General features: G+C 31.2%; 1 protein-coding gene across 1 annotated transcript; it reads right to left on the bottom strand.

Moving 5' to 3' along the window:
• Window positions 1-360: 360 nt before the first annotated feature.
• Window positions 361-25778, bottom strand: LOC142324931 (methionine adenosyltransferase 2 subunit beta-like). The gene is made up of 5 exons (XM_075366075.1): window positions 25329-25778; window positions 22027-22214; window positions 19724-19876; window positions 9538-9731; window positions 361-853 (listed from the first exon to the last, which is right to left on the bottom strand). Exons 1-5 carry the CDS (start codon window positions 25442-25444, stop codon window positions 596-598), a joined length of 909 nt encoding a protein of 302 aa, XP_075222190.1. The 5' UTR covers window positions 25445-25778; the 3' UTR covers window positions 361-595.
• Between the last annotated feature and the right edge of the window lie 47 nt (window positions 25779-25825).

Raw genomic sequence — 25825 nt, 5'->3', positions numbered from 1 at the left:
GGTGGAGCTGGTCACTGAACTGTTTTGAGGCTCAGTAGCAGTTTGTGGCACAGACATTCGGTCTTATGGTTTAGGGCAACCGAATGGGGTGATGGTGGGAGAAATGCCCAGCAAATAAATAATAAAAAGTAAGGTAGATATAAGAAAAAATTATTTCATTACGAATGAACAAAAAAGATGGAAAATTAAAAAAAAAAACCATTATTGTTTACTTTTCAAATTAATAAGATAACATGCTGCAATACAAAAATATATAGCCAACTATTGCAAAATACAATTGAAGATAACACCTGGAATACAATATTTTAGAAATTTGTTTGTAAGAAATCAGGTAATAATGTAATAAGAAAATTAATAAAATTTATATTTGTAGACCATACTGAAAGATTACTTTATTTGCTCATCACCAATTAACACAATAATTGTATTGTAATTATTACAGTCATGAAACTCAGATTACCAGTATAAATTACAATGCTTTACAAAGATTATATATAATCTGTAAGTATTTCCCTGATGTACTATCTAAATCGACAAATTAAAAAAAAATAAAATTTTAGAACCCAAGTAATTTTAGCACATACACGTTTTTAAATTACTTATTTATCCAAGGTTTGAGCACTTCTGTAATTCCAACATCAAATAATGTGTGCTGGTTATAACCCATTTTTATTAGTCTTGAAGTATCTAAAGCTGTATTGTAAGGTCTGCTAGTACTGGATGACCCAGAACTGTTATCCATTTGTATATGATCATGTGCAATTCCAAACAGCTTAGCAATTTTAATAACAATATCATACTTAGTAAATTCTTCTGAACCGCACCAGTGAAAGATACCTTTTAAATCATCTCCCTAAAATTAATAGAAAATTTAATTAATTTTTACATTTTGTAATAGCATCCTTATTTCACAGAATTTCTATAAAATAGTATAGCAAGGAGAATCACATAATACAAACACAAATTTAACACATAATACAATGAAACAAATTTCACAGTTAACATTACAATTCTTTTCTGGGTTAAGACTATTAAACACAACAGATGATGAACATATTTACTTCCTCCTCATTACTTCCAAAATGAGTTGTTAAACACAATAGATCCGGTCACTTAACAAACAGACAACAAAAATATATTACATCAACTGAACATGAAAAAGAGTTTAAGAAATGTTACTTTTACTAAAAAACAAAACAAACTGAAATGTGGCAGAATAATACTGTATTATAATTTTGAACTAGACAGAAAGCATTTCAATAATGGAAAATATGTAGAAATAAAAACAGAAAAATAAAGATACATTATACAATTATTACTACAATAATTGTTTAAATGTCCTCCTTCACTATTAACACAATAATCTGCTAGATTTAAAATTCCTTGGATGGCTCTCTTTAATGAATCAGAACTGTTATTTATAATTACAACTGCATTAACAATTCTTATCACTATTTCTTCTTTTCTAATTAGTTACTTTTTGTGTTAAAATGTAATTTGGCAAAACTCCAAGACATAGAAATCTCTTCAATATTTTGATGATATCTATTTAAACTGAATTGCAAAGTTTTTCAAAGATTTTCATCATTCCTAATTGTGGAAGATTGGCCAGATTTGGTCTTTAACCGACATTTCATATAATTTGAAATCCCAACCTTATAGGGGAAGAAACCTGCCTCTTTAAAAGATTTTAGTAGCGAAACATCACTACTGTTTCAGCAGCCATTTTCTCTAAGAGGAAAAAAAATTTACGGACTCTGCACGTTATGATCAACCATCACAAAAACTTCAGAACATGCTTAACAAACACCAAGAAAAATTGACATGGAGTACCTTATGAACAACACTAAGCAATTCCACTTGACAGACTGTCACAAAATACTATGAACTAGCTACACCTGGTGACATGTTCATAACTATGTCTAGATTGCATGTGAGGTACATATTCAAATGAAATATTGTAAAAAACCACGAACCATTTACTCACACAACACAGAAACTACAGACATAACTTCGACATACTGCAAGTTAATACTTTAAAATTAATGCTTTTTATTAAACATATGAATTTATGAGCCTAAACTTAGGCAATGTTTTAAAAATATTCTTTCACTACAGGAGAAAACTAAATTTGTGACGCATGATTTTAAAGGCCACTGAAACTCTGATTAACATTCTGTATATATATATATATAGTTTAGTGTATATATATATACTTTAGTGTATATAATATTATTAATGCAAAATAAAAGCCTTTTTTAAATTATTAGGTCTATAATTTTCTCACACTAAGCTTTAATATTAAATAATAATACAACTGATATTAATTTTCACTTTTGAATAATTTTGCACAGCTACTACTACTGTTGATCATGTTAACAACATAAAAATGAAGCTTCTTTCAACAGGAATGGTGTTAAAAACTACTACAACCAGCATATCTGGGGATGAGAAGAATCCTCATGGTACTTTCCAAAGTAGCTTTCAACAAAGATTTTCCCTGAATATATGGGCAGGTATTTTTAATGACTATCTTTTGGTCCTGTCATGCTATCAAATCGTTTAAATGGAGAAAATTATTTTGTTCATTTCATGGAAAATCTTCCACCATTTTTTGGAAGACCTACTTCAAGTAGGATGAAATATGTGGTTTCACCTCAATAGAGCTCACCTAAAAATGAATAGGCCACGGAGGGCCAGTACCCTGGTCTGCCTAATCACCTGACTTAAATCCTCTTGACTTCTACCTGTGGGCCCACTGAAACATAGTTTATTCAACTCAACATTAAGGATCTTCAACAAAGGATCCAAAATAAATATCAAGAAATTAGGAATAATCCCAGAGTTTTTAATCAGTTAAGGCAGTCTCTCAGAAAAAGACTGGAGACTTGTGTAATTTCTAATTGTGGACACTTTGAACATCTTTGATAACTTTTAACAATTGTTAACTGTTTAATCGGAGAGGTATCTGTTGAGAGCCAGACTAAGACCCAATAATGGAGGCGCCTTCCTTGGTAAAATATTACGGAGGTAGAATAGTCCCCCGTTCGGATCTCCGGGTGGGGACTACTAAGGAAGGGGTCACCAGAAAAGTAAAAAATAACATTCTAAGAGTCGGAGTGTGGAATGTTAGAAGCTTAAAAAAGGTTGGTAGGGTAGAAAATTTAAAAAGGAAAATGGATAGAGTAAAGGTGGATATAGTAGGAATTAGTGAGGTTCGGTGGGAAGAGGAAGCCGACTTTTGGGCAGGTGACTATGAGTAATTAACTCAGCGTCAAACAATGGGCAGGCAGGAGTAGGTTTCGTGATGAACAAGAAGATAGGGAGGAGAGTGGAGTATTTCAAGACGCGTAGCGATAGAATCATTGTAATAAGGATAAATCAAAACCTAAACCGATAACTATTGTTAACGTCTATATGCCTACAAGCGCCCATGATGATGATGAGGTAGAGTGTGTATACGAAGAGATTGATGAAGCAATTAAACACGTAAAAGGAGATGAAAATTTAATAATAGTTGGAGATTGGAATGCAAGCATTGGAAAAGGCAAGGAAGGAAATATAGTGGGTGAATACGAGCTGGGCAAAAGGAATGAAAGAGGGGACCGACTTATAGAGTTTTACACGAAGTATAATTTAGTAATTGCCAACACCCAATTTAAAAATCATAATAGAAGAATATACACTTGGAAAAAGCCAGGCGATACTGCAAGGTATCAGATAGATTATATCATGGTTAAGCAAAGATTTAGAAATCAACTCGTTGACTGCAAAACTTACCCTGGAGCAGACATTGATAGCGACCATAATTTGGTGATAATGAAATGTAGATTGGGGTTTAAAAACCTGAAGAAAAGGTGTCAGATGAATCGGTGGAATTTAGAGAAGCTAGAGGAAGAGGAGGTAAAGAAGATTTTTGAGGAGGACATCGCAAGAGGTCTGAGTAAAAAAGATAAGGTAGAAAATGTAGAAGAAGAATGGGAGAATGTTAAAAAGGAAATTCTTAAATCAGCAGAAGCAAACTTAGGCGGAATAAAGAGAACTGGTAGAAAACCTTGGGTTTCAGACGATATATTGCAGCTGATGGATGAACGTAGAAAATATAAGATGCTAGTGATGAAGAAAGTAAAAGGAACTATCGGCAATTAAGAAAAACTATAAACAGGAAGTGCAAACTGGCGAAAGAAGAGTGGATTAAAGAAAAGTGTTCAGAAGTGGAAAGAGAAATGAACATTGGTAAAATAGACGGAGCATACAGGAAAGTTAAGGAAAATTTTGGGGTACATAAATTAAAATCTAATAATGTGTTAAGCAAAGATGGTACACCAATATATAATACGAAAGGTAAAGTCGATAGATGGGTGGAATATATTGAAGAGTTATATGGAGGAAATGAATTAGAAAATGGTGTTATAGAGGAAGTTGAGGAGGATGAAATGGGAGAAACAATACTGAGATCTGAATTTAAGAGAGCATTAAAAGATTTAAATGGCAGAAAGGCTCCTGGAATAGACGGAATACCTGTAGAATTACTGTGCAGTGCAGGTGAGGAAGCGATTGATAGATTATACAAACTGGTGTGTAATATTTATGAAAAAGGGGAATTTCCGTCGGACTTCAAAAAAACTGTTATAGTAATGATACCAAAGAAAGCAGGGGCAGATAAAAGTGAAGAATACAGAAATTAGTTTAACTAGTCATGCATCAAAAATCTTAACTAGAATTCTATACAGAAGAATTGAGAGGAGAGTGGAGGAAGTGTTAGGAGAAGACCAATTTGGTTTCAGGAAAAGTATAGGGACAAGGGAAGCAATTTTAGGCCTTAGATTAATAGTAGAAGGAAGATTAAAGAAAAACAAACCAACATACTTGGCGTTTATAGACATAGAAAAGGCATTCGATTCGATAACATAGACTGGAATAAAATGTTCAGCATTTTAAACAAATTAGGGTTCAAATACAGAGATAGAAGAACAATTGCTAACATGTACAGGAACCAAACAGCAACAGTAACAATTGAAGAACATAAGAAAGAAACCGAAATAAGAAAGGGAGTCCGACAAGGATGTTCCCTGTCTCCGTTACTTTTTAATCTTTACATGGAACTAGCAGTTAATGATGTTAAAGAACAATTTAGATTCGGAGTAACAGTACAAGGTGAAAAGATAAAGATGCTACGATTTGCTGATGATATAGTAATTCTAGCCGAGAGTAAAAAGGATTTAGAAGAAACAATGAACTACATAGATGAAGTCCTACGCAAGAACTATCGCATGAAAATAAACAAGAACAAAACAAAAGTAATGAAATGTAGTAGAAATAACAAAGATGGACCACTGAATGTGAAAATAGGAGGAGAAAAGATTATGGAGGTAGAAGAATTTTGTTATTTGGGAAGTAGAATTACTAAAGATGGACGAAGCAGGAGCGATATAAAATGCCGAATAGCACAAGCTAAACGAGCCTTCAGTAAGAAATATAATTTGTTTACATCAAAAATTAATTTAAATGTCAGGAAAAGATTTTTGAAAGTGTATGTTTGGAGTGTCGCTTTATATGGAAGTGAAACTTGGACAATCGGAGTATCTGAGAAGAAAAGATTAGAAGCTTTTGAAATGTGGTGCTATAGGAGAATGTTAAAAATCAGATGGGTGGATAAAGTGACAAATGAAGAGGTATTGCGGCAAATAGATGAAGAAAGAAGCATTTGGAAAAATATAGTTAAAAGAAGAGACAGACTTATAGGCCACATACTAAGGCATCCTGGAATAATCGCTTTAATATTGGAAGGACAGGTAGAAGGGAAAAATTGTGTAGGCAGGCCACGTTTGGAGTATGTAAAACAAATTGTTGGGGATGTAGGATGTAGAGGGTATACTGAAATGAAACGACTAGCACTAGATTGGGAATCTTGGAGAGCTGCATCAAACCAGTCAAATGACTGAAAACAAAAAAAAAAACTGTTTAATTACATCAAATGTTCTACAATAATTAATGTAAGATTATCACAGGTAGTTGTTTTATTTTTTTAATTATTAGGTCTATCATTGTGAAAAAATTACTACTTAATTTGATACTAATTTACAATACTAGAATTAACAAGAAATTAAAAAAAATATTTAATTGAATTGAACATAAAGTGGAGGACATGAAAACAGACAAAATTATATCAATTTTCTGCCATAACTCAGCAACTTGTTAACCAATTTAAAAAAATATAATATCATTTTGTTCAAAATAAAAGGCTTAATATTTTAGAAAATAACATAAATTTTGATAAAACTAATATTTACGGAGATATAACAGATTGAAAAATAAACATGGCTGAAATTTTGTAATTTGCAAAGGTATTTAAGTCCTAATTTTTTGGTAATTTTAAAACTTTATTAGCAAGACGATTAATAGATCCGATTTAAGATTATCCGAACTTGAGATATAAATTTTTATATAAAAATAACAATACGGCAAACAAGGAGAGAACGAAGAAGTTGTTGCCATTTTTCCTAAGGATATTTTTTGTTTATTTTTACAAGTAGAATCAAAAAAGTATAGCCAGCTCACCATTTTAGAAACATCCTGTATAGGTGAAGACCACAACCCAAAAATGTTCAATTTCCAATTCACCAGAATGTTCAAGAAACATATTTAAAATTTTGAAGACTTCTGGTTGTTATTTATTATTCTATTAATATGACATTTTTAAATAGTCAGTAAGTCATAAGTCTTCATTTTATAATAAAGTGAATGTATAATATTATTAAACGTGTCATTAACATTAATTTTTACTGTTAGTTACAAAAATGATTACTGTGACAAATATTATAGTACAAAAAATGAAAAATTAATCTTTTTTTTTTATAAAAATGGTATGTAGTAGTAAAAAGACTAATATACTAATAATAATAATAATGTTCATCGTGTATCAAATTTCCTTAAAAATGTAGTAATGAGTTTTGATTTTTTAGATAATTTTTTTCAAATTTTTCAAGTCATTGTACTTCTCTTTTGATATTGGAATCTTATCATTTGTAGCATTGTAATGTTTCATCATTTTTCTTTGTGAAATTATCCAATTTAAATTAATTTTAATTTTTAATTTTACAAATTATCCAATTTTGAAATAGGCTAGTGTGCATGTTTTTTTTTCACATTTATGGTATGGTTATGCTGGTTGAAGTTTGAATACATTCAAAGTTTTAGTTTAAATGGTAAAGTTTTAATTTATTTAAAAAGAAACTAACAAATCCAAAAATCACATCTTGGTTAAATTCTATAATGATAAATGGAGAATTAATTCTAGTAATACTGAATTACATTAACCAATCTCTTGGTATTTCTGTCCAGTTATGTTGGTTAATTAAACTGAAGTTTTTATCACATTCATTATAACTGTGTCCTCTTTCTGGAAACTGTGATTTCATTGAACCTTTTTATCTTATGAACCATAAAATGTAAATATATGAAAGTAAAATTCTTTTGCTGCCCTGCACAGAAACTACAAAAAATATTTAAATTTTTAATATCTTTACACAGACAGTTTAAAAAAAATAATATAGAAAAGATGTCACTTCATTTGAGCCATTCTTTACAATGAATTCGGAGTACATGTAGAAGTAGCACTATTGGATAAAACTGTTATATTGATGCTTAAAAAGATTAGTTGTCTTTTATAATAAACATCACTGGATAATATTCTATTAGTTATATTTGTCATCAGTAAATTTCTACAAGAATTTATTGTTATGGCTGCCACATTATTGAATTTTCTAGTTGCAAAGTTTGGTTTTTTCTTCTGATCACACCAATTCTGTGCCCTAAGCAAATTAATTTTATTTTCAATTTCTAAAGCTTTTAGTGACTCTTCCAGAATATAGAGTTTGTTTTTTAATCTGAAGTAATAGCATCCTTTTTTCTTTTTTACATACACCTGCTACAGGTATCGGAACAAGGATATCTGAATTTTAAATTAGATGTTATTTACATTTTCCTGTATGTTTCTTTAGAAGTTTTTATATCAGGATGCTTTTCTAAAAACATTTTATACATTTTACTAATACAAAGAGTGTTAGGCAAATAAGTAATTGTTTAATCTTTTTAAACTATAATTTTTCACCTTTAACTGATGCAATATGACTTATTATTATTATTATTATCTTTTGTATCATCTGATAATTTTTGCTGTTATCTTTACTTTTATCTGTATGATCATCAATAATAGCAACATATCCTGAAAGATGTGATTTCAATAATATAGGTGTCTATTTGTTATTCCATAAATGTCCAAGAATGCTTTATGGCAAATGACATCCTTGTAATTTCCAGTTTCATTTTTAACAGTGGGCTTATAAACATAAAAATTTGTGTAAAGAGTAGCATTCATTTCATCTTTTTTAGGCCTTCTTCAAGCTGGATTAATTGTAATTAGGCCTACTAAATATCTATTTTCTTCATTTCTGTCTAACATCTGTTAAAATTATTAATAATTTCTTTTCTTTTTTATCATCAACAATATTAAAACATTTTTTACAGCAATTGGATGGCTCACTTGTTTCATAGCTGTGATTTCTAACGCATTTGGCCATATTTTAGTAACGAACATGAATTTTCCTTTTTTCTTGTGTTTTTACTGGAGTTATACTACGCAGGTCATGATGGGCAGCCTTCCGATTAGGTATGTCACCATTCAGAAATATTCGAGTGTCATCCTTGATGAGAAGCTTCAATTCAGGGAGCACCATCAGTTTGTTGCAAGGAAGGCTATTGATGCCTTCTTTGGTGTTCGTAGAGTAATCAATCCTGATTGGGGGTTGAATTATTGTGCCATGTGTATTCTTTACAAAGGTGTATGCAAGGCCATAATATTGTATGCTGCACACATCTGGGCTCATCGTTTACAATTTCAATGTTATAGGGACATTTTGCAATAGAAGACGCCCAGCGTCTTCTATTGTTAGCTGTTGTCAGAGGCTACAGAACTGTCTTAAGAGAGGCAGTCTCTGTGATCACCAGTATAAAATGAATTAACATTTTAGCTATGGAACGTAGCAACATTTTCCGTCCGGCTACATTTTGGTAAAATGGTAAAAATTTGGTAAAGGTAAATTTTGAGCAGGATGATCTGTTAAATTGGTAGGCCTGTACAATGGAATTTTAATCAGGCATAACATGGTTGACAAAGTACCTCAATGCTAATGTTAAGAATAGTATTTTTAATAACTGATGATGAATCTAAAGGATTTAAAAAGGCCTTATTAGATTGAAGATAAGAGCACACTTGCTTTATATATGTGTTTGTTCTGGTGGTTTATAAATATATATATATATATATATATATATATATATATAACATAGGTTTATAGTTATAAGATTAAACAGGTAACCCTTTATGAATAAAACTGTATTGTAAAAATAAATGAATAATTACTATTATACTACACTCAGAATTCTATATGCTTCAAGATGCAGAAATGCAAAATTTCACATAAAATTTGTGGATAATGTTGAAAAGTTCAAAAATAAAAATGTAAGTACAACTACCTGAATTATTCCTGTAGATAACTTCAGGCAAATTGATGCAATATCATTAACATGTGATGGCCGTCTACGTTCATAATTTGATATTTTACTAGTTTTTGATTTATTTAGAAGAGGTTCTAACAGTACAGTGACAGCACTTTCAGACAATTTCTCTACAGGTCCATATAATACTGGTACTCTTAATACAATGTTACCTATAGAAAAAAAAAAAACAATAATGAGCATTTTTTGGATATAATCTAACAGGCTGATATAACCTCTAGTATTTCAGATTTTATAAATGATATAAGGAGAGCACTAGTTATGCCCTTTACTACAAATCCATAACTACATTCAATAACATCACCTGATATATAATTTAATAAGTATAACATTATTTATAAAAATGTTATGTAACATACAGATGATTAAAAAGTTATGTAACCATCAATTAACATTATTAAAAAATTCTTCAGTTCAAAATACCTCAATGTTTAAATAAAGATGAAGTTTTTACACAACAAATACTGGAAATCCTAAACTTATGTGAAGCTCAAATGTATATTCTTTCTTACTGAGCACTACTCTTCAAATGTTTATTACGCTGATGCAGGATATTTTATTTTGAATTCTCTGTTTCACTTTACTTATTATATTAACACTTCTTTTATTCAGAACAAGTGAATATATAAAATCACTTTTTGTTTTAATCTATTACAAACTTAACTTTTATTTTATACTTATTCTTTTGTAATAAATTAAATCAACTGTTACTCAATTAAACTAGAATTGCTAAAAAATATTAATATAAAACATTAGTTTTAAGTGCAAAACATAAACACTAGACTGAAGATCTTTTGAAATACCACAATAAGTCAGTCTTTCTCTAAATTCTATTAGCTGGGATCACTTGTTATTATAAACATAATTTTAGTCGGCAACTAAAAATATTAACATATGAAAGATGAGGCAGTAAAATACGATACGCTCTCTGTTTTAAGTTTTTAAAACAGATAATTTACACCTAAATTCCTGGATAATTTACACCTAAAACCTATTTATATTTAAACTGGTAAAAATTTTGATAAAGAACTATTCTAATCGGCCCAACAGTTCTTGGGTTTTAATGTTGGAAATTAATAATCAACAATTAAAACCCGACAATAATAACTGGACCAAAGAAAACTAACAATTTAATTTAAATTATAATTAAATAAGCAGTAAAATCATTAGCTCTAATTTAAAAAAAAAACAGATGCAACACTAATAACAGATAATTAGCTTTATTTAAGAGAAAGATGTTTCCTCCCTACATTTAAAGATAAACTCATCTGATGAAATTAGTAATTGCTATGCGAACATTCATGAGCAAATACATTAGGTTTGATTAAAAAGTAACAAGAATTTGATTAAAATAAAGTTTTGATAAAATAAAAGCATTTGATTAAAAGTAACAAGAATCTTCTCTGAATGTATTTATTCAATCTTGCAATGTCTATCCTGACTCCTTCAAAGTAATCCCCCCTCTGCGATGTTATACATTTATGCCAACATTAATATTCGTTTAGCTTCCAGTTTCGAAAACACTAGTGAAACATCTCTTTGCATATTGGCTTGTAATTTCCCCATATCTCATCTACTGCTGAAAAACATTGTTCCTTGAGTGTCCTTTTAAGTCTGAGAAATAAGAAAAAGTCACAGGGAGCCATGTATGGAGAATGGGTGGATGCAGGATCACAACAATATTATGTTTTGCCAAGAACTAATGGATAAGCAAAGTGGTGTGAGCCGGTGCATTGTTGTGATGCAAAATCTACGAGTTGTCTCCAAAGTTTGGGTCATTTTCTCCAGATTGCCTCATGCAAACTATTTAAAAGTTGTAGATAGTACTCCTTATTGACTGTATGACCTTGTGATAGTAATTCATGAACAATTCAATTGTGGTTGAAGAAAACGGTTAAAAGGATTTCCACATTTGACTGGACTTGATGTACTTCTTTTGGTCTTGGCTCCTCAGAAAACTTCCATTGGGACAAATGAGCCTTTGTCACAAATTTTGAGCCATATACCAATGTTTCGTCACTACTTATAATGTGTTTAAGCAAGTCTGGATCATCAACGATGTCGGTAACCATTTGTTCAGCTATGGTTATGCAATGGTTTTTGTTGAAAATTTTGCAGTTTTGGAACAAATTGGCTGCCACCCATTTCATGTTCAAATCATTAGTAAAAATTGCTAGCACATCTTTTATCTCTAATGGTGATTCTGAGATTAGCAACCACAATCTCTTTTATCTTTTTTGACATTTACATCAATGACTGAAGTGCTAGGACGTCCAAACCCCACATCAAATTTGATGTCTTCTTGGCCTTATTGAAAGCATTTGTACCATTCAAAATCTCATGGCTGTGACGTAGTATCATTGGGCAGGCCTTCTTTAACATTTCACTGCACTCAATTCCTTTTTAATGCAAAATTTCAGACAAATTCTCTAATCCAACATTTAACCAAACATAAAAATGTTCAAACACAGTAAAATACTCTTTCTCTATCACTCACCAAACACAAATTATTACAGCTGAATGAAAATTAACGTATGTGTCATTTCAGTACTACCAATATAGAAAAAAAAGAACTCAATTGACAAGATACAGCATGTGCAATTAAAAAATTATTATTTTCTTATCACACCTCAGATAAAGAATTGAAAAGCAGTAGTGTATTTTTATTAAAATAATAATTTCCATACATAACATAAAAACATCTCAATTTATATATATAAGTAATAAATAATATAAAATATTATATTTTACCAAATAATTGTAATACAGTATAATTTTTGAAAATTCAACGTTTTTTTTAGACAAATCTTGAAATTTTTAGGCAAAAGAGAAGTTTATTACTGAATACAACTATAAGTTTACAACCTATTGAATATTACTTTCTGTTGGTAAATATTCTTTTCTCTACCAGTAAACAAATATTTTGATAGGAGTCATAATAGGTCATTTATTGAATACAATAATTCAGATATGCATACGATTACAATTACTATACATTTTTTTTTGCAGTGTATTTAGGTTATTTTAGTAGTATTTTTTGAAACATCCATTTACATTAATTTATTTTATAAGTAGTATTTATTTTTGGAAGATAAAAGCAAAAGTCACAGGATTCACCTTTTCAAAATCTTTTCTCCAGATCCCCTTCGTCTCATTAACCCTCAGCAAACTAGTTGTAAATATCTTCATCTCCTTGATTGTTTCACATTTTTATCAATTAGTAGAGATATATTCCATATATATATATATATATATATATATTCCATATTCCAAACATTGTTCATTTATTCTAGTTCATTTCAATTATCCTATCTCCCTACCTTCACTGAATAGTTATATCTCGCTACGTGGGTTGTTATTGGTCCAGTGGCAACAAATCCAAATAGAGGACTTCCTCTAAATCTGACATTGGCAAATCTGTACACCAATGTAGGGTACAACATAGTTGTTTTCATACATGATTCTACATGACAGCAATTTTGTCTTCAATATTAGAATTTTAAATTTAATCATTTCTGTTTGACTTCCATTATGGTAACAACAAAAAGAGAAAATATATATTTACAAGCTGTTACTTCAGATTGCAAATGGGCAAAATATTTCATTCTTTATCTAGATAATAAATACTAATTTATTTATACTGCATAAAATAAATGTCTGAAAAGAGAATTTTATTACCTTCAAGAAATATACATTTAACACTGTAGACCAAGTATGTTAATCAAACTCTGTACTTCAAAAATGTTTTACGCAGACAAGTTCATTCAAAACAACACATTTAGTGAAAGGAGGCTGTGAACAAGCCTCTTTTGCCACATGATCAACCTGCTCATTGCCTGCAATTCCAATATTACTGGGGATCCAGCAGAAGTTCACAGTTGTATTCTGTTGAGTCATTTCAGAGATGATAGACTATATATGACAGACAACAGGGTATCTTGCATATATATCATTAATGACTTTTAAATACTCATGGAATCTGAACAGACAAGTACGTGTCGGAATGTTGGGCTAAGTATATTTAAGGCCTTGATAACCACAAACAGTTCCACAACAAAAAAGCACTGGCAACACTGGGAAGGCCAAACATACGTCCTACTGCCAAATACAAAAGCACAACTAACAGAATTATCATGTCTAAAGTTGTCTGCATAGACTATATAGCATCTGGATTCACACTATTTACAATATTAAAAAATTTGTTTAGTAAGATAACTGGATTCATGTCCTATTTTTTATATTGGTTAAGACTAAAGCAGTAATTAAGATGAGAAGGCTGCCAAGGAGGGAGAATAATGTTGAGTAATGAAACAGGAGTACTGAAAGTAATTGTATATTTAGAGCTAAGAAGAGGTGGTAAGCTCTGATGCCTAACGGATCAGTAAATCCCGGATATTCCTGATATTGATTAAGGTGTGGGTTGGAGAACACTGTAGCAAGAGTAGGATGATTTAGTTACACTCTAATGTAAGCTAAATATGAGCAGATAATTTGGTTTCACCTATTTTTTTTTTTTTTTTTAAGAGATGGTTCACTAATTTTCACTAGTAGACTTAACACAGAGCTTGAACAAAACACACCTGTAGCCGGACGGATGAATGAAAAGTGAACTGCATCAAACATCTTCGGAGCGGTAGCCTGTGCAAATGAATAAGCCATAGTCAGGCAGGAACAGAACAGAGCTCGGTAGTAGCATAACATGCATATTCAGTCGGCTCCCGAACAAGTATTAGACAGAACACTCAGCATGTCAAACATTTTTAGATATTTTATCTTCAGCTCCTTTAAATGTGTTACCCACATAAGTCATTTGTTAAACCACAATCCTAGAAATCAAACCCGCGTGCATGTTTTAACTGGTTTTAACACTTGAGGGTCAGTTCCTTCAACCAGAAAAAGCAAATGAACTTTATTTTTTCCAGGGAAAATATGAATCCAGTCGATTTACATATGATTCTAAGCAGGCAATAACCTGCTTAGAAGCAGTTCACTGCTTTGAAGTATCCTCTTGGGAGTAGCCAAAGTTCTATATGCAACGTAAATAGAAAAATCATCTACAAACAATGAACACATAACAGGTTTTTGAACACAGTTTGTTATAGTATTTATGGTTATGGAAAACAAAATAACACTTAGGAACTTCCTTGTGATACTCCATTTTCTAGTGTCCAACTTTCAGTTATTGTCATTCCAACTTGAACTCGAATAGACTGATTATTGAGGAAATCCCTGATGAATGCAAGGAGATTCTCTTGCATTGTCTGAACAACCACATTGTTCAGGGGCAATTAGAATGTTTCTCTTAAAGTACCACACCAAATAAAAGTCCACCATTCATTCCATCATCTTGCACAGTATACTGGCCAAGAAATCTGGAAACACCTGGTCAGAAAATATTCTATACAAAAGATGTCATAATGCAGTATCTAGAGGTGTGATAACATACTATGCCTGGCATTATCATTTTGAGGGGAAGTGTCACAAGAATTATTCAAAGTATAACTTAACTCATTAAAAAAAAGGATATGTTTAATTCATTTTGCGAGTCTCCAATCACAAACGAGATATTTTCTATCTGCAACTTATACCTCACAAACTCAAAATAGTACAATGATATGTGTGAAATTGACATAAACAACCTGACAAACATGTTTGCCATATCAATTGGGGTGGTAACGAGAATTCCGGTCCTTTCCAGTCCAATTGGCTGCAGTGACTGTACTGATCCACACAAGGCCCAAACCTTTCTCCAAACAACTGATGATGGAGTTGCCTGAGAAATGGTATTTACATAATTCATCAACGATTTCCAGTTAGCACAACAAAATACTTGACGGCAAACAGCCCTTGCATTGTGGAAGGTGTAGAACAATTCAGTCATAGGTCTTCGACTGAAATTGTGTAAAGCCCTACACCGATCCCTACAGTGCATTCCTACAGTCCTCATCCCACCAGGAAACGCAGGGTCTCCTTGGCTTTCCTAATGCTGAGGGAATAAATTCATTTGCGCTATCACATATCAGGTGTGTAAACTTGGCAAATCAATGGATTGTACTACTACTGTTGTCATATTGGCTAAAGGAATCCTTGTATTTGGTCCAGACTGCTTTCTGATCCACCCATCTGCGATGCTGACTCTAAGGAAAATCACTATTACTGGCTATGATTAAAACTGGTCTATGATCGCTTCTGAAGAAATTTTTGGAAATGCATCTGGTAAAGACGTGGGAGTAAGGCTGCTGAACACAAGGATAAATTGGTGCACAAAAATGTTGGTTACTGAAGTTTATTGAACGATCCCATTGTTCAATAAACAGAGATCTAAGTTCTGCCTCAGTCAATCAACTATAGTGCCTCGGGAAGGACATGACAATGAACCCCATGAATAGTGATGGGCATTGATATCACCAAATATTAGAGAAGGTAAAGGAATCTGGGAAAACAGACTGGACAGATTATCCTCGCTGATATCAAAATTTAGAGGAAGATATAAGTTGCAAATATTCATTTTGAATGGTGTCAATATTTTCATTGAGACTGCAGGGATGTTTGTTGCTAGCAGAACACTAGCTATTACGATTTCCTTCTTGAAAACAGCCACACCTTCACATCCTCTGCCTCAGTTTGACAGTCGCATCTTTTGCAGACATATACGTATCCACAAAAGGATACATCATCCTGGGGATGGAGGTGAGTCTCCTGCAGACACAGTATTAAAGGATTTTTTCCTTTATTAGGATTTCAATATCCTTAAGCAGAAACAGAGGGTGCCAACATTCCATTGAACAATATTTGTGGCCATAAAAAATACTTTTTACTGTTACATATAAAAACTCTACATGTAGCTTACTTATCAAATACTATCCAACTTTTCTTTTTAGATTTAATGAACATTAAGAAGTGCTTTGCTTCTTTGGGGACTTCATCCACCACCATATCCTCATAGAAACCTCAAGATGGTAGAGGGGACTAGAAAGCCTGAAAGGACGAAGATGATACCATACTTTTGCATACGAAGATGCAAAAGTTTTGACAACTTTTGGATGTTGGTTGTTTGCTTGTAATTGGTGTAGCAGGAATTTTTTGTGATGGTGCAAGGACCGAGGTAGATTTAAATAATACACCATCGGTTTTTCTAGCCGAAATTACCTTCTTACCATTACTCAATGCTACAATAGCAGCTGCGAGGTACTTTACTTGGTTTGATAAAGTTTTTACCAATTTGGTCAATTCTTTGCAAGATCCAGATTCATTCACTTTTTGCAAATTGTTAGAAGAGAGAGCCTGAACAAAACTTATACCCGGTTGTACAGGATTACTCATGCTAAGGAACTTTCTGTATTCCCATCCAGCCACAGGAAAGGGAAGTTTCTGTTCAGTACAGATCTCCAAATAAGCTTTTTCTGCTTTGTTAATGGGGCATTCTCAAGACCTTATGGAGTGTTGACCTTTACAATTTGCACATTTTTCTATCTCAGTGCATGTGATATGTACCATACAACTGCAACATACACAAACTTGTTCTTTTATGCAACTATTTTTTGTAGCCAAAATCCTGGAAGCAGCGTCTGAGGTTAGGTATATATGGTCGTATTTGGATAGAAAAATAATTTACTTTTATTCTATCAGGAACAGTTGGACTAGAAAAGGTTAGCATTAGCAAGGATGTTGGTATTGGTACATCAACATTATTCTCCCTTCTTATAATCCTCTGCACTGACAACTCATCTGTAATTTGAGATAACACAACATCAGCCACGACACGACAAAAGATAACTCCCTTGCTGAAATTTTGCATCATATGGGGCTCCATTACTACTACATCTCGCCCTGTATTAAGGGCTAGCAGTTTCAGCATAGTTTTCATCGTTTACTTCAACAAGAAGGGCACCATTCCTGATCTTTTTAATGGATTCGGAGACTCACAAGCTGTTACAACGCACTTATTTATCAGAAAGGGAGAAATCTTACCAAACAATTTACCTTCCTTGCTGTATCTCACAGCAACAAACATTACACAGGAAAATTTCACTCCCTCTGTAATGTTTGTTCCTCACTACTAGCTAAATCTTTTCAATTGACAAATTCAATTGAAATCTCTTACAACTCCTGGGTTTGTTAGTTTTTTCAGGTGGATCAACAACCACCGAAGGAATATTCATTGGGATTGACATATGGTATCCACAAGTATCAGCAATATATAACAGACCATTCCAGTAGAGCATGCAGGTACTGGAGCTAGGGCTTCATACAACTGGATCCACCCAGTGACTCAGAGGACATCGTTCAAGACTCATTATGTACAGCTATCCACCCATCGGCACGATAGTTTCCACCTTTGATTACAGTTGCATTTCATAAGGTGTCATAACACCACCAACTGTAAGAGTAAGAAGAAACAGTGTAAGGTGTTGTGTTGCTGTGTAAGTGTATATGTTGTAATTTGTCTAGTGTTCTTGATGTAGTGTGTGTATATAATGTAGAGTTCAGCAGATCAGGGTGCAGTAGGAAGAACAGCTGCATAGACTAGGTCTATAAGGACGCCAATCCCCAAAGTCTTAAAGAGTAAGACTCCCTGTCGGGACTTTAGAATACAGAAAATAATACCTATAATTAGTAAAAATTTGAAACAATCAAAATGAAGAAGTTTGGATGAGTGTCGTCAGGGTTAGTGAGATAAAGAAGGGATCTGGAGAAATGATGTTGAATAGAGCCCATGTATTCAGGAGTGGAGAAAAAACAGAGAGAAGACCTTAATTTCTAACATTTAGAATATATAAAAGTAGTTAACTGAAAAATTATGTTTCAAGGATCTTGAGATAGATTTAGAACTGGATGAAAATGCCAGTTATAAAGTTTATCCCCCAAAGGAAGCCACCACTGTAAGTGAAAAAGGAAATTTTCTGATACATCACAAAAAACTTAGGCAACAGAAGCAAGAAATTTTACCAGTCAGATTGTGATTAAGGAAGATTGAATTATACACACTGCAAGTGAGTCTGTAAGAGGACATGGCAGATTAGGAAAATATTCTACAATAGTAGAAATATGCAGTAGAAATGGAAAAATAAATATTAGATAAAATTAAGATTTTTATACATGTAATACCACCTTAGAGTGAAATCAATTCCCATAAAAACACATTACCCATATCACAATTATGCTTAAGCTCTTGGGAAAGGAGTACTAAGTACAAAAGACATTTTAAAATACTGTAAAACTGCACGGTATACAGGCTTCTGGAAGTTCTGAGTTATCAATGCACCACCACAATGCATGTTATCAATTGCTGATAATGAACATAAGGTTCAGAGAACTAAGTGAAGCCAAATGAGAAAGACTATGTAAAAATAAAGACTAAAGAACTTCAAAGGGAAGAAAAATGAAATTAATTCAGAACAGAAAAGCTAACTGGCTGCGACACACCATGAAAGGAGAAGGAATGATTAAAACAATACTAAAAGGCTAGGAAAGAATCAAAATTAAACAATCTTAAAAGACAAAGGAGCTATCAGTATCTTAAAAGTTTAACTGAGATTAGGGAAGAATGGAGATGAGGCAATAAGCTGCTGAAATTTATAAAGTAATGTTAGAAATTTGTATAAAAATTCCTCATAGTTGCATAAATTATTCTAAAATATTTTGCTACGTGTATATAGTAATTAACTTATAATCTCAAAAAAGAAAAGTTAGAGAGTGAACAAATGCCATTCTGGAGAGAACAGCAAATAGTGGACCATGTTTCCACCAAGACGCGACAGACAAGATTATGATTATAGAAAGGAAGCTACACATAGTCTTCATGAATTTGAGTTATATTTGATATGATACCAAGAAAGGAAATGTGGAGTACATTAAAGAAAGAAAGTGTATCAGGCCAAATCAAAAATATGATTAAGAATGTATACCACAGTGTGAAAAGTCATGATTTTAAGTATTCAATATTACTATAAGAGGTAAGGCAGGATGATGATATAAAACAGTACAGAATACAAAAAAATCAAAAATGCTAATTAAATGAAGCAATTAAAAAAAATAAAACTGATGATTAAGCATTAAAGTTTTTTTAGATACATATATGTTATAACTGCAAACTTATCAATTATAACTAAAATAAGAGTATTAGAAATCTATATTATCTTACTTTTGCTAACACTGAGAGTAACTTCTTCACCAAGTAACTTAGTCTTTCCATACAAATTAACTGGATTTGGTTTATCAGTGATAGAATACGGAGCAGATTTACCATCAAACACGTAATCTGTACTTATATAAATTACACGACTTCCAACTGTAGCTGTAAAACATAAAATAAAAAATGCAATTAAACTTTAGTAAAATGGAATTTATATAAACATATTAATGATAATAGCAGCAAAAATTGTAGCTGTGGTTACATTTGTAATGCAACTGTGATATTAATCAAGCTTTTATTCATCAGCTTATATTATGGGGAATATTTGATAAATCTGTACAAAAATAAAAACACAACTTTTTCATGAAAAATTTGTTTTATTTCTTTTCCTTTCAAGTCTATATGTTTAGTTCAATGATGGTAAAGTTTTTCAATCCCATCCTTATAAGATACATGATTTATTCAAATTTGAAAACAGGCAGATGTTAAGGTAACAATGACATCATTTCACATAAATTTATGACAGCAAGCTACTTCATGTCTGGAAAAAGCACAGTACAGCAGTCCTAAATCTGGTGTAGGGAGATGTGGAATAATCTTGCAGAGTAACACAAACAGTTTTGCTGCTAAAACAGAATAGTGTTCCAGAACTGGTGCACCATCTCAGTGTAAAGAACCTTCTTTTTTATCAAATGTGGTTGATTTGTTTTATTTCCTCATTTAGATGATCCAACAAAGATGCAATATCACCAAGTAATTGTTTTACTTGTCTCCAGAAAGTGAATGAAGATAATGATATGTCTTTCTGATCAGCTTTCGCTTTTAATATATAGCTATCTCATCTTTAATCAAAGATTTATAAGATCTGAAAACTGGTATATCAATATTTTCTTATTATTGATTTTTCTTAAATGATCAGTTTATCTGAATGACACTAAAACATACCAACCTAAACTGCAATATCATATTGTAGAATAAATTGAATTAGAGCTATATAAACAAATGTTTAGATCATCTATGTTTAGCATAAACCTCAGCTTATAGAGCTTGTATGGAACAAATTATGCACTTCTTATGTATTTATTGACACTGAAACCAAATATGACTTAATAATGTTTTCAAATATTAATAAAGGGTATTAATTTAATTAATATCCTTATTAATGACATCATAATTGACATAGTCATTTTTAATAACTATTTTTACTGCGGAATACCCTCACCTGACAATGAGTTCCATTTTTGGTTTTCATATGAGTACCAACATGAGTTTGATCTTTTCTTTTATTCCTACTTTTACTGATAGACATGCATTGTTTTTTTTTTTTAAGCTTCATACATATTGTTTTCTATGTACTGTTAGATTTTTATATAATAATCCCTCATAGTAGTACAAATTATTCTAACATTTTTTGCTACATCTGTGTAGTAGTGAACTTTTAAATCTCAAAACATATGTATATTACTCCTTTAGTTAAAAAAATTATATTAACCTTATTTTGGATTAAAAATAGATCAGGACAACTTTTCAGTCTCTCATATCCGCTGTAATTCTTGGGTAACTTTCCAGCAGTTGGTTAAATGGGAAGTCATGATGTATGTCCTTTGGTGTTTCTATAATACAGAAAGAACCTAAGGAACTTTTGAGACTATTATTTTTATACCACAAAAATCAAGAGCATTACAAAAAAATTCAACAAATTTGTTACAATTCTAGTCTTTCTTCAGCCATAAGATCTATTTTACACAATAGAGTTACCTGTTCCAGTTCCACCAGAAACATGGAGATTAGAAAAAAAAAATGTTGATGAATTAGGATATGGTGATGTTTTTAAGTAATGAAGATGAGGATCCAGATTTCCAAGATAAGGGCATCAAATCTGACAAAAATTTTAAGCAGAACTTAAAGATCTGACTTGTGATCTTAATTTGTCTAAAATGCAGTCAAAGTTACTGGGTTCAAATTAAAATGTTGGAAAATGGCATTAAAATATTGTTTTTTTTTTGTATTTAGCACCAACAATTTCAGCATGTTCTCCTTATAAGACATAAATGTAATTTACATCATAAGTTTACAATGATGTAAAGATCCAATAAAGATTTTACATCATTACAAAAATGTACAATGATCTAAATTCTTTACTGGATTTACTATGACAGCATCACCATCTTACAGAATTAAAATTGTCGATAGGTTCTTCTAAAATGAGTTTGAAAGCCTTCCTCTTTCACAATTGGAAATAGGAAACCACCAATTCATCATGCTCATCCAAATAACAAACATTAAAATAATAACATATTGACTAATTTTACCTGCAGCTTCAGTGATATATTTAGTAGCATCAACATTAATTACAGTGGCCAAATCAGGATCTTTTTCAACCAAATCAGGATATCTTTGGGCTGCTGAATGTACAACCACAGATGGTTTAAATTCAGTAATAGCTTTTATAACAGCTTCTTTATTAGTTAAATCCAATTTATGCAACCCCTCCTTCACTCTACAACAATCAAAAGAAACCAACTGATACAATATCATAAGTTGATTACAGTACACCTTTATTTTCAGATGAAACTTTTATTAAAGACTAGTTTAAGCTTATTTTGTTAACTGCTTCAGAAACTTTGTTAGTTTTTTTTATAAACATGAGAATAAAGTACTGTAATGTACTCAATTTTAAAAAGAATATCTGTAAAAAAAATAAAAACAGTATTTTAATAAAGTAATACTAAGAGAATTTTATTTTACTGACCACTTCATTTTGTTTCTTTACAGCACATTGAATAATAATAATTTTTTTGTAATTATCATTAAAAACAATTTTTAAAGACAAGTATCAATAGGAAATTACTATTTATTTCTTAGTGAATAATAATTGTATTTATTTTAATTGCCAATGATAAATAACTTAATTAAAAATATATTTAAAAGTTTTTCTTCTTAGGCTTATAATTCTATTTTGAATAAAGGCCAAAGTAAAAGTTTTAACCAATTTTTGTCATAATCAGTAGTATGACTGACAAATGAAAAAACCTAATCACTTTTCCATCCAAAGTATTTAAATTTATAAGAATGTATATTCTTAACTGCAAAGGAGACTCTTACAGTCTAAGAGTTGAAAATTTCTTGAAACATTTTAATTTATAAATTTATGTGTTTCCAATCATCAGTTCATCATCCACTTTTTTCCAAAGAACAAATCAGCTGTCTTATGCCATAAGAATTCTATACCATGTATTATATCAATGAATATTTAATATGGGTTTTAAACATAGACACAATACTATGAGAATGCTGGGATTTTTTGTTTCCCACCCAGGTCAAACTTACTCAAAGTTTCCAAATTTCAACTTTTGAACTGACAGATATATTAAAAGTTTGGTGCCCTTCAAATCTCAACAACACCACAAGATCCACTACTAAAAGAGAAGTACATTTCTCTTTACTAATGTACTTCTCTATTTTTTTTATCTTTGTGGGAAATATCTTTGCCATAAAATACTATACATATAATATTGTTTCCCATTGTGGCTTTGCTCAAATCTATAACTAGAATTTGAACACGAATACAGAAATTAATTGGCCAATGCCAGGCTTTTTTTTAAATGACAAAAATTGGGTAATTATTCAAAGATACAAAGCATCTTAAATACATATCAGGTTATTATTTAAGATTTTTAATAAATAATTTGGTAGGATTTTATATATATATAAAGCATCCTCGTCACGGCTTTAACCAAACTTTATGGTTACTTAACTTCCTGTCGTGGTCAGGTGATATTTAGCCGGTCATAGCTCACTTTGCTTGCCCTTCCCATCTAGCTAGAGGGCTCTGCTCCTTGAACCCCCTGTATTCATTAAATGCATGCTTATGAGAATATTAATGAAAAATTAAAATCTGTTCAATTTATAAAAAAAAATTCATGTACTGTAATTTATTCAGAGAACAGTTTGGTCAGTACAAAAAATGAAACTTTGAGTCATCTAAGAATGTGGGCTTCAAAACAGCCAGCCTTCACCTTAAAAATATTAGTTATATATAGTTACCTGTACGAAGTACAGGTAAATATGTGTTTTGCCAGATTCTTAGCGTTACTTGACAAACACTATTAAAAAATGACTGTATTTCATTTTTCATTATATTTTTTTTAATTACTTTTATTTTATATATTTTAGTCAAGTAACCAGAGGAAAGTGCACACAGTTGCATCGCACATACAGTAACGTAACTGTGTTGGTTGACCTGTACCATACACAGTCACATCCCTTAAAAAACCAGAGAATGGTTTTTGGATATTTATCTGAAGAGTATTTACAAACCCCAATCTAGTGAATATTTCATTTAGTATCATCAGAATTGGGAAAAATTTGCAATCATTGTTCAATTTTTTTTTTTACCTTTCGTCACCATTTCAAGGTTGAATTTTGAAAAATCTAGTAGTTTCTAGATATTTAAATGAAATTTACACACACCAAAAATCAAGATATTCGTTTGTTAAAAAGAAATTTAAAAAATTGCCAGATTCAAAAAAAATTCAAAATCAATTTTAACCCTTTTAAACTCAGAATTTAAAAAATCTAAAATTGTTTTTTTTATATTCCCATGAAGATTACACACACCAAAAATCAAGTTGATATCTTCATTAAAAAAATAATTAATAAAAAAATAACAAATTTCATTTTACTCAATTTTAATACTTTAAAAGCAGAATTTCAAAAAATCCTTTCATAGTGTACACTTGCACTGTAGACCACACATACAAATTTTCATTGGTTTATCTTCAGTAGTTATTGCTAGGCATTGATGAATAAGAACAAGTTGCTTTATGTGTATATATATATATTGTGTAGGCAAGACACACACACAATAGTTTTCATAAGAACTGTGAAATTTGCAGACTCTGAAGCAAAATATTTATTTTATGGCATAAAAGAATTGTTTTATATGCATAACTCGATACTCTGCATTCAGTTTGTAGTGTGGTTTTGCACAACCATTGTGGCAGTCTATTGTTTTGATGTTAAAGGTACCCAGGATGTAATAAATTATAATTTTCTCCTTCACAATTATATACAATAATAATGTGGTTAAGATGCAATGATACATCGCATTTCAAAGGTAGTGACCTCTTGAAGAAGTAATCCACTTTACATTTAAACTGGTTCATTATGAACATATATGATTTTTTTTGTTGGGAATGTGTCTACATTTAGTCTTCTTAATTTACATACACAATTGATATTATGGCACTTACACTTTACCTAAAATAAGAAAATCATTCAAAATAATAAAAATTTTAAGAAATGAGGTTATATTCTGAAATGATCTTATATTGATTCTGGTTAACTTAACAGAAGAATGCGGGCTTTTTAAAGCAATTATTGGTAAATAATGAATTACTAAATTATACAGACTAATTGGACAAAAATTATGCCGTTCTAAAGAAAAACAGTAAAAATAGCCTAAAAACATATATTTGACATAAGCAAGCCCGATAAAGTGAAAAAAATGTTTACAGATTTGGAACCAATTAAAACTTTTATAAAGTTTTACCTTATACACGTAATCACATTCTTTTTGTGGTTGAACAAAATGTAAACAATTCATCCTTACCTTGAAAATGCAACACCATACACAATCCAACCATCTGCCAAAAATGTTGAATGAACTGCTCTCCCTAATAATCCGGATGCTCCGGTCAAAAATACACGCTTCTCTTGTTGAACCATCTTAATGTATTAATAACAGTTCGTAAGTTTGTAACACTAAATTAACATTCCTTATCGTTCATAACCGATAATGTTAATCTTTATTTGACCTTCATGAACCTTTTTAAATAAAACTCCGCACACGTAATAAAGTTTTCTTCAGTACAACTCCATACATACCACAGCATTCACTTCACCCAGTACGCATAAATTAATTTAAGAGATAATGTAAAAGCAATAAAAGTAAAGAATCACGATGATTTAACGGAACAATAAATTAAGAATCAATTCGTTATTATCATACTAACTAAGCTAATACGTAATTAAAAAATGAATTTGAAAGCCTGTAAACAAAAACATGTGGAACAAGTTTTTAAAAAAAAATAATAGTAGTCCAAGGTA

The sequence above is a fragment of the Lycorma delicatula genome, chromosome 5 (genome assembly GCF_047948215.1).
Source record: "Lycorma delicatula isolate Av1 chromosome 5, ASM4794821v1, whole genome shotgun sequence".
NCBI lineage: Eukaryota > Metazoa > Arthropoda > Insecta > Hemiptera > Fulgoridae > Lycorma > Lycorma delicatula.
The sequence above is the reverse complement of the archived record's forward strand: the minus strand, read 5'-3'. Positions and strand labels throughout refer to the sequence as shown.